This window comes from Typha angustifolia, chromosome 3, assembly GCF_048772165.1.
Source record: "Typha angustifolia cultivar Huaian chromosome 3, ASM4877216v1, whole genome shotgun sequence".
In the NCBI taxonomy this organism is placed as follows: Eukaryota; Viridiplantae; Streptophyta; class Magnoliopsida; order Poales; family Typhaceae; genus Typha; species Typha angustifolia.
This window is the reverse complement of record NC_133241.1, coordinates 7,542,117-7,552,720: the sequence shown is the minus strand read 5'-3', so window position 1 is coordinate 7,552,720 and position 10,604 is coordinate 7,542,117. Positions and strand designations below refer to the sequence as shown.

The window sequence follows — 10,604 nt, the reverse complement described above, 5'->3', positions numbered from 1 at the left end:
TAAAACACGAGCGGCTAGATTTTCTCTCCCATATGCAAATATCTCACGCGCATCGCACGTGACAGGCCAAAATATAGGCCTAAGAGGCTAAGAGAGCACTTGCGAAGGCCTGCTCCGGGAGAGAAGCCATGAAGCTGGTGTGGAAGAAGAAGAACTCGGCGAAGGGGGAGGTCGGGAAGAAGAGAAATCGGCAGGAATCCATCTCTCCGAACTCTAAACTCCCGTTCGATAGAGGAGAAGAAGAAGATGAGGTGGGAGTATTGGATGAGTTCAACCGCAAGGGCACGGAGATGGCCGGAGAGATCGATCCTCGAGATCGCGATCTGAAGCAGCTCTTCGAATCTTTCCGAACCCAAGGGAATCAGCTCGCCGAGGTAAGGAATCGTATATCAGTTACTATGTGCGATCCAATGGAATCACGAGAAGTGAGACAAATTAGGAAGCTTGGAGGTGTTGGAAAAGCTAAATTGGAAAATTGGTAGATAGAATTAGAAGAAACGAAATATTAGAGTTTGTTTCTTTGCCTTTGCTCTTTGCTTGTTTGGAATTGCGTCTTAGTTTCCATCTGTTAAAGTTTGGACAAGACCTCTGCCTTCCTTCAAATTCCTTAAATTGATTGTAAGGTGGAATGCGCGTATGATCATTGGTCTCGAGGAAAGAGAGGGTATTTAGTGAAACTTCTTTATATATATATATATATGGCCCTAAATTGAAAAGGAAGATTGTTCCTCCCACTGATGGCTATCAGTTAGTAAAGAATGAATTCTAAAGAAAATGTAAGTGAGAAAAATAAAACAGTTTTATGGAAAGACATGACAAAACCATGGATTCTAAAAAATCTGGTGGTATGTCAGCTTTGTTAACTAGACACTCCATTGATAGGGTTTTGAAGTGTTGACGGCATTTCACACTTGGATATTGGCACTTTTTGATGCTCAATTCAAATTTGGGACTAAATGCATGGTGATGGTTGTTGCTGTCATAGGAGGGAAGGTACCGTGAAGCTCTTGGGAAGTGGGAGGCTGCCCTTAACCTGATGCCCGACAGCGCAAAACTTCATGAACAAAAGGCACAAGTTTTTCTTGAGCTAGGCGATGCATGGAAGGCCTTAAAATCTGCAACTCGTACGGCCTCTTTTAACTTCATGTTTATTTCCTCATAAATCAGCATATATGTATATATATATGAGGAAGCAGGGCAGATCTTGGGTCCAATGAACTTAATACCCAATTAACTTTTCCTGATCCCTTCCCATTTCAGTTCTCCTGTTCGGGTAAATTGATAATGACATGCCATATGTTTCTTATGTCTTAACATGTTTGTATTTCTTATGTGAACCTGGAAGAATCTTTCCAATGTCAATTCTGGTCATTAGTTATCATGCTATAAAACTAAGGTGGCAAGAGACAAGCGCCAGGGGTTGTGAACATTTATTTTTTCCTTTTCCTTATTGGAGCACACAGGCTTTAATGGATTGGAAATGGCACATGGTCATACATTTTCTAACCACACTGCTTAAATCTCTAGAAGGAGAGAACACTAGTGATTGAACTCTTGACCTTTCACATGAGCGCTCCCACCTCTATTGAGTGCAACTTCAGTGATTAAAGAGTGTGAGCACTTAAGAAGCCTATTCGTGCTAGTAGTAAAAAGACAGCAATGACGAATAGGTGTGATATGAATTTACCATTGTAAGCACCAGGCAAGAGTCAGAATTGGTTATTTTCCTTCTCATGAGTATGCAATTCTTGTCTTCCTATTCAAACTTAATAGGCCACAGAAGAGCTAGTTTCCTTACACTTAAACTCTTTTACAAATAGAATGCTTCAAAAAGAGAATGTATGAACCAAATTTGTTTTACTCTTCAACTATAAAATTGGCATTGCTTGTTTTCTGTGCAGGAGCTACACAATTGGAACCCTCATGGCCTGAGGTTTGTTGGATTAAATCAACTAAAGGAGTTCGTTTCTTTTTTCTTTTTTCTTTTTACTTCATGCTCAGCATGTTCCACATTGTTTTTCTTCTTCTCTTCCTTTCCTCATTTAGCACGTTACTTGGCAATGGTTATATTAAAGTTTCAAAATACCCCAGTTATTATGATGAAAACTCATAATAAAACTACATTATATACCCTGTGCTTATCATCTCAGTTTGGACAAGTGGTCATCTACGTTCAATATCTAACCTGATTACCTACTGACATAATAGGTCGTGGAGACCCTTTTTGCAGCCCTTCTAATAGGAAGTATGGCTAGGCCCTACATGATGTGGATTAGAGATTGCATAAGCATATGCAAGTACATTGACTTCAGTTTAGAGCATTTATGATAGTTGTGTCATGAATGACTCTTTCCTGTCCTAAAGTGAGATTGTCAAATTGTTAGGCATTTTTTCTATTTGGCCACATGTTGTATTTTGAAAATTAAGAAGAACAAGAGTTCATCAGATACAACAAACTATTTAAATAATATCAACAGGGAGTTTCTGATGGTAGTACTTAATAAACGATACCCTTGAATTGCATACCCTGTCTTGTTAGGATTAATTGAACAAGTGATTGTAGATTTGGAAAAGTCTCAGCAGCTTGTTGCACAATCTAAAGAAGCTCAAGCTAAGATGTTAGTGAGTTGAGTCCAAAATGTTCATTGATATCTTAGTTAGCTTGCTGTATTAGTGGGTTGTTTTCTTGAAAGAGTTTAATATTCTGATTAGCTCTGTTTTTTTTTTTTTAATCTTCATACAGAGAAAAATAATGTATTGTACCAGTACTTGTTCTCTTTTATTGTTTCTGGCTGTTTTATGTGAGTATAATTAAGATTTCATGTTCTGAATGTGGTATAATTAACAATGAAATGCATTACTAATTAGATGCTCAAATTTGGTTGTCTGATTTCATAAAACTTGTGTGTTTATATATCCAGATATTTGTCTGGTAAAATTGACTTATTTGTTTTGTTATTGTAAAAGCTGAATCAATATGTAGTGTGTCAGATTGAGTTATTAGTCTATTCCAAATATCAGGTAACTGTAAAATTATCTAAATTGAACTTTCTCCTTTTGCTTTCGTTTCTGCAAAGGGTCAAATTGCATGTGCTGAAACTTGAAATTTTTACTTGTATTCCCAAGCAACTGATATTATACATTTTGTTTCTTGATGATTTTCTTCCATCAGAACTGAATCAGCCTTAAATATAGTAGATGACTTTATAACAATGTAAGTAAATATCTGTTCTTAGGCCTGGCTCACGCTTGGTAGAGCACAATTGAACTTTGGAGAGCCTGATTCATCCATTGAAAGTTTTGACAAGGCTCTTGCAATGACGGTAACCATAGCTAACATACTTCTTGATCTTTGAATTCTTTGTGTGGATTATCAAACTTATTTTGGTTATGTTCTTTCTGTGGTTGTACTTGTAGCCTGACTATGAGGAGGCGCGAGTTGATCGAGAAACAGCAGTCCATCTGGTTAAAAAACGAAAACAGCTGTATTCGTCAGATCTAAATGCTGATAATATGCGATTTAGAGTTGGAGACAAGGTTGAACGTTCTGAAGCCTGAGTTCTAACTGCACTACTTAGGCTTTCAGTGGGGTCCTGTTGCGAGAAAGAGTAGGAGACTTGTATGCTGCTGTCTAAATCTCAGGCTGTGCATAAAATGCTTGTGTTAATGATTTCATAGTATGCCATCATGTGCTTAAACTATAAAGTAATGAGTTTCAATATGTGTAAATATCATCATATACAGTTTTAGCTTTTCATTGTAACTTGTATTAAAATAATACATTTGTTTCTAGAGTTAACCAAAAAAAAAAGGAAATAAAAGGTGTAACCAAATACATAGCTTCTTGTCACGGACTTAACGTCTTTTAATATTTTAGTAAATCAGTGCGAAGTTTCAACTTCTTCGTAGGATAAAATAAGCCTCCAAGTAAAGTCAGAAAGGAAGAAAGCCTTCATTGTAACTTGTATTAAAATAATACATTTCTTTTTAGAGTTAACCCAAAAAAAAAAGGAAATAAAAGGTGTAGCCTAATAAACAGCTTCTTGTCTTTTAGCTTCAACTTCTTCGTAAGTTGAAACTTAAAAAGAAGTAATTTTGATAAAGTCTTACTTCTTTTTTATTTACTTAAACTTTAGATAAAACATAAGTAATTAGTTCAAACCCTTTATATAGATAAGAAAACTTAACTACTAAGTTATTCTAACAAATATATTTTCTAGATATCTAGAAGAAAATTAATAAAATCGACGAGGTATCGTCTTTTGCTCGGATAAGCTAGCAGTGAATAAGATCGAATTGTCAAATTACTGTAGTGTCCCTCGAGTCCTACTTAGCCATGTGAGTTGCTGATGTCCTCGGTACTGAATTCAAAATTTTGATAAGACGTCACATTCTACTGTCTTACTTATCAATCAAGCTTAGGCACTTATGTACATGCTTCTATGTATCCATAATCTTTCTTAGCCATGTGAGTTGCTGATGCCCTTGGTATTGAAGTTTCAGCCAAAACTTTGATGAGGCATCACATTCTATTGTCTTACTTATCAATCAAGCTTAGACACTTATGTACACGCTTCTATGTATCCACAATCTTTCGTAGCCATGTGAGTTGCTGATGCCCTTGGTACTGAAGTTTCAGCCAAAACTTTGATGAGGCGTCACATTCTACTGTCTTACTTATCAATCAAGCTTAGGCACTTATGTACATGCTTCTATGTATTCACAATCTTTCTTTCCTACTCTAGTTTTTCCTATATAAACAATATATGCCCATAATTCTCTGCTCTAATTTTGCTACGTACATCCATTGATAGAACACTTAATCGTCCTACTATTGCTGAGCAGTTCTTTCCCTCATATCAATAATATACTTATGCCGGTTTGAGTGTTTGTTTTGCTTGAAATCAGGGCTCGTCGTCGGTCGGTATTCCGGCAGGAGACGGTTGCTCTTGTATCTTATTCCACATGCATTGCAAAGGGTGCCGGGCCCTTCAGGCCCTCCTCTCCACTGCGGCGTATCCGTCGTGGAGCAATGCATACACTTACGTCCTCCGGCCCGGCGGTTAGTTTTCGCAGTCTGAGAGCTATCTACGATGATCTCAGGGCGAGGTTCGACAATCTGAAGGCTATGTTCGCCCATTACTGGAAGCTTCATAGACCATGTCGTCCTCCCTGAGTGCATTCCGCTGCCTGCCTCCGCGCCGGAGGGCTTTACCATCCGCGGCCGGGACCGGGGTCCTCGTCTGCGTCTCACCGTGACATTCATGGTAGGAACAGAATTGATTGCGACCGTTTCTTCCGAAGCACTTGAGGAATATTCATTATCGTGAACCCTCTCAGTGTTGGGATGAAACCCTAGAAGATCATCATGGTGGGCGATCACCGACGGCGGAAACAAGTCTAGGGTCTCGACCAGGTCGTCAGGAACCGCAAGCTCCTCGTCGGCAGGGTCATCTTCAGCCGGCTCCAAGTTATCATCGAGCCAAAGAAGCTTGCAGAGGCAATGACGAACTGTCATGTGGCTTTCTTCCGTTTACGTGGAACAAACAAGTAGAAAAGTCAAACGCCGGAGGGTTTAAGCTCAAGTGTTTTAGCTTTTGCATGGCAAAGAAGACGACGAGAAGGCCGGCTCGAGATTAGGGTTTTCTTTCATTAGAAAAGGTAAGGTTTTTTTTTTTTTTTTTTTTTCGGTTTAATACGTTGGGTTAGTTTCTTCCACGAACATTCTAGAAGATTCGTCCGATTCCATAATATTAGGGCCTTGGGGAGAGAATATATATATATATTTATTAATCACGAGCCGATAAAAGCTATTAGTTAGATCCTCCTCAAAAGATGAATTTTGCCATTCCTATACTATTTGCCCTAAACCGAAAAAATCAGGAGAATATATTGCATATATTATACTAAAAAATTCGGTGTTGTAGGGTTTTGGTTTATCCCTTTAAACTTATTTTTAGTTCATAAAAGAAATTTAAAAATTAATTTTTCAATATACAGTATACCAACAACACGCCAATTCAACGCGACATGTACCAGAAATCAGCAATCGTATTTATTGTGCGGAGTTAAGGTCAGCATTCCTCGTGTATAACAGTCCCTGTGATCGATAAATCCATAGACTACCAAATTAATGAAATTTTAATAATATTAACTAAGATTTTGTTTCATATCTCGAACCCACCAATCTGCGGTTGCTGAGGTTTCTAACTCTTGGATTAAGATCCATAATACGAGAGAACGAATACACAAGAGCCAAAAACAAACAAATTTTCTGTTGGCCGACTGTGGCTAATTATTACACAATTGCCGAACAGAAAGTTAAATAATAAATACCATAGAGTGACCATGGACATTATTTCGCTGACACAAAATGAGCTCAGAGTTAAAAACAATAGGAAGAGCGGGTTGATTAAATTCCGAAAATTGTTCTCCGGTGCAAATAACTCGGTAAGAAAAGCGCGTGAAGAACCTAGAGATGATCGCACACTGCTTTTGTAAATTCAGTTGTTGATGAGCTCCCACCAAGATCACCGGTTCGATACTTCCCTTCTGAAATGGTACTGAGTATGGCGTTGTGAATTCGATCAGCCTTGTCGTTGAGCTGCAAGTGGCGTAACATCATAACAGAACTCAGAAGGAGTGCTGTCGGATTTGCGAGATTCTGCAACAACCAAGACATGCATCAGATATAATCAAATAACAAATCAACAGGTAAACCATATGATTTCCATCAAGTACTGTAAAATGCACGCCCATAAAATATATATCAAGACACATCAATACAAATCATCATAACATACTGGACAATGCACACAAGCGTTTCAAGACTATCATATTCATTCATAGCAAGAATTTACAGATTTATATTGATAGTTATTATAATTGTTTTGTTGTTCAGAGACAGATTTAATGAGAGCTCACCTTGCCAGCAATATCAGGTGCTGAACCATGTACAGCTTCTGCAAGAGCAATGCCGCCTTCACCAATATTGCAGCTATAAAGGAACAATAAAAATAAATTATCAAGCACTTTCCTAAGCCATTTAAGCTATGAATTATATACTCACAGTTACCTAGGAGTTAAGCCCAAGCCACCAATCAAACCAGCACAAAGGTCACTGATGATGTCACCATAGAGATTTGGCATCACTAGCACATCAAAGAGAGCAGGATTTTTCACAAGCTGTAACATGCCAGAGTTCAGAATGAGATAAGGAAGGAAATGATCCGTTTCAATATATATATATAGATATAGATATATATCTATCTATATATATATATATATATATATAGATAGATAGATAGATATATATATGGGGCAACAACACAACCATATTGACTCTCCAGAGATCAATGCACATGGGCACATGGTTAGATGACTACATCTCTAAGCACATCTAGATGAACTATTATCCACACAAATATTAAAATTCAAAATAGATGTCAGTTTAATCATACCATCATACAACAGTTGTCAATGATGACCTCCTCATAAGTTATTTCAGGATACTTTTCTGCAACCTCCCTGCAACACTGCAAGTAAAATAGAATATATTGGATATATTGGTACTTTCTTCCGTTCATTGAAAACAATGCAATTATTCATCCAGCACCTTGAGAAAAAGGCCATCGGTCTTCCTCATGATATTGGCTTTGTGTATAGCGGACACCCTTTGACGGCCGTTTGTCTTGGCATAATGGAAAGCATACTCTGCAACCCTTAAACTTGCCTGGCGAGTAATGATTTTCAGACTTTCTACAACACCTCTCACCACCTTCAGTTATTGCAAGTGAAGTCATTAAGTTGATTATATATTGTGGATGGCATAAGTAAGCAATATAAATTGAACAATGCATTAAATGCTTACCTGGTGTTCAAGACCACTATACTCTCCTTCGGTATTTTCACGAATTGTGACAAGATCTACATCATCATATCGTGTTTTGTAACCAGGAAGACTGTAGCAAGGTCTAACATTAGCATAGAGACCAAGCTCTTTCCTTAATGTAAGATTCAAGGACCTGTGGCCTTTTCCAATAGGTGTAGCCATAGGTCCCTTCAAGCCCACACCATTTCTCCGCACTGACTCCAGACTTTCCCATGTCAGAAAGCTCTCTGTTCTGGGATCAACTTCCTTACCCACAAAATGTTCTTCCCACTCTATCGGCACTTCTGCTGCAATAAACACCTGCACAGGCACAAATTATATCCAAAATGACTGAAAATGGAAAAGAAAGGAAAACTAAAATGAAAGCATAAACAGAGCCATCATGTGTTCATTTATTAGGGATATGGCAATGACATCTGCCATCTTTTGTAGCAAGAGAACAGAAAGAAAAATTTTAAAAAGTCATGTAAAAGATATACCAACACTTATATCCTTTAGCTTATATTCGAATATGGTGACGTTAATCAATCACAGTCCTCTATGTCATCCATATTAAGCACTAACTCTCTAGTAGATGTGCAGACTCAGGAATGAGATGGCACAGAAGTTGGAAAATGACTTGTTATCGTCTCACTGTAAGAAAGAACATTTGACTATTCGCATCCAAATATTTGCATGATTAAACTTAAATGTCAGAAGAACAATAAAAGATAGGGTAGATTGCAAGGATGTAGCAGTTTCCAGTGAGTGGCCAAAGAGGGCCCAGGTCTTATTGGGTTGGATTGCAGTCAACTAAGAATTATGAGGCTACAGTATAGAGGACAATAGACATTGGCTAAGACTGTGGGATGAAAACCTGCCTGTGGGTCAAATTACACAACTCTACCTGATTTAAACCCATAATAGTTACTCCAATACTAAACTATCAACTGGCTCCATGATTGACCTGTTGCCGCATTGCCATTTCCCATTGAGCTTCTGTAATATTGCTTAAATCTTCCCAAAAACTAGACAAAACACTATCAATCAACAGTACCAAAGTAATTCAAGCATAAAATCTAGAAAAGGGTGAGGTTTGAACTCAAATTAAAACCAACAAGTCTGAATCAAAAAGTTTCTATTTGATTCCAAACCCCATAAAGAAAGTTCCGTAATTTAGGTGAAAGCCAGATACCATCATACAGATGTTCTTCACACAGTATCATGATCCAGAATTGCTAATTATTGCTGGTCCTGTAGGTTCTTGCAAACTTTTGTGTAACCTTTAGTGGATTCCACATTCCCATTTGCATTTACCATTTCATAGTGTTTATGACCCCGCCTATGTGCCTTACAAGTTTTAGGTAATTCTACTTGCATAACCCCATGTATTTGCATGAATAATAAATTCAAGGCCATGAAAAGAATTGGACAGCAATTGAAAACTGTTACCACCTAAAATAAAACATCATTACTTCATCGCTCAGCATCTCAACGTATTACTTTAGAATTAAATGCATCTTCACATATGAAAAAAAAAGGACATACAAACTACAATTTCAAGACTAGTACCTCATCAATAACATATAACTTATCACATCACAGGAAACAAGTAAATAATTGGTAAAAATCTTCCAATCACCAAATAAAAAGGAGACATATGAATGAACAAAGAAATCAACCTGCTTAACAGACTCAGCAATCTCAGGTCCGATTCCATCCCCGGGAAAGAGAGTTGCCCGAATCGGTTGGTCTGGCGAAGCAGATGTAGAAAAGGGTTGACCCAGAGACGCGAAAACCCTAGTCGAGATCTGGTTGACCGAGCTCCTCCCAAGGAGCCGCCGCAGCGCCATTACAACAACTCTGAGGAATAATTATTCACGTCAACCAAACCAACAAAAAGATTGAAGCAAAATACGACGTTTTGATCCAATTCCTCTAATCAAACACCTCAAATTCGATTCGTTTCACCAAATCGGATCGCATACGCAACATAAAAAAATCACGAATCAAAACGAAGCTTGTTCGAGAAAATCACGAATCTCCACGTACCTACTCGCAGATCGAGAGAATAATTTTGATATAAACCGATTTGTGGAAAGATTTGACTCGAGGACCGGAGGAGAATTTGGAAAGGGTGGAGGAGGAATAAGAGCCGGTGGTGGAAAGGACTAAAAAGAAAGAGCGGAAGAAAGTTAATCGTAGCTTCGTTTAGTGCATAAAGATATATTTATCCACAGCCGTCCGATGGCTGAGCAGCCTTGATGAACGTGCGGTGCACACCTACACCTGATCAAAGGCCCAGCCCATCTGTGCCGGGCCAGACCTGGCCCAGTTTGGACTGGGCTAAGACCGGCTCGGCCCAAGCCTGAACTACCCCTGGGCGGCACGGACCAGCCCTTTGCCTGCCTGGCCTGGCCTGGCCCGGCCCGGAAGACCGTCGTTTGGCCCGCAACTAGCCCGGCCAGTTCTGCTACAGTAGTCCCGCCGTTCTGCTACAGTAAAAAACTAGGAAATTATGGTACTGTACCGTTTTACATTTTTTTTAAGCACACCTTTAATTTTTTTTAATATATTATCTTTTTAAATGGAGAACAGAAATATTTTAAAAAAATAAACTATCTGTTAAAAAAATTCTAAAAATAGCTAAACATTTTTTTTTAATGATTGTAAGAATAAAACTATAACATATAAAGTTATTATGGACATTGAAAAGGATAATTAAGGAATTTAA

At 38.2% G+C, this 10,604-nt stretch overlaps 2 protein-coding genes across 2 annotated transcripts; one reads left to right on the top strand and one right to left on the bottom strand.

Moving 5' to 3' along the window:
- The first annotated feature begins 72 nt into the window (after positions 1-72).
- Positions 73-3,737, top strand: LOC140758454 (uncharacterized). The gene is made up of 5 exons (XM_073094628.1): positions 73-374; positions 986-1,124; positions 1,902-1,933; positions 3,237-3,323; positions 3,418-3,737. The coding sequence occupies exons 1-5, from the start codon at positions 129-131 to the stop codon at positions 3,556-3,558; spliced, it is 645 nt and encodes a 214-aa protein (XP_072950729.1). The 5' UTR covers positions 73-128; the 3' UTR covers positions 3,559-3,737.
- A 2,386-nt stretch (positions 3,738-6,123) lies between these two features.
- Positions 6,124-10,059, bottom strand: LOC140758469 (isocitrate dehydrogenase [NAD] catalytic subunit 5, mitochondrial-like). Its single transcript, XM_073094651.1, has 8 exons — positions 9,923-10,059; positions 9,553-9,733; positions 7,871-8,191; positions 7,616-7,777; positions 7,461-7,535; positions 7,076-7,185; positions 6,925-6,997; positions 6,124-6,664 (listed from the first exon to the last, which is right to left on the bottom strand). The coding sequence occupies exons 2-8, from the start codon at positions 9,721-9,723 to the stop codon at positions 6,473-6,475; spliced, it is 1,104 nt and encodes a 367-aa protein (XP_072950752.1). The 5' UTR covers positions 9,724-9,733; positions 9,923-10,059; the 3' UTR covers positions 6,124-6,472.
- Positions 10,060-10,604: the final 545 nt, after the last annotated feature.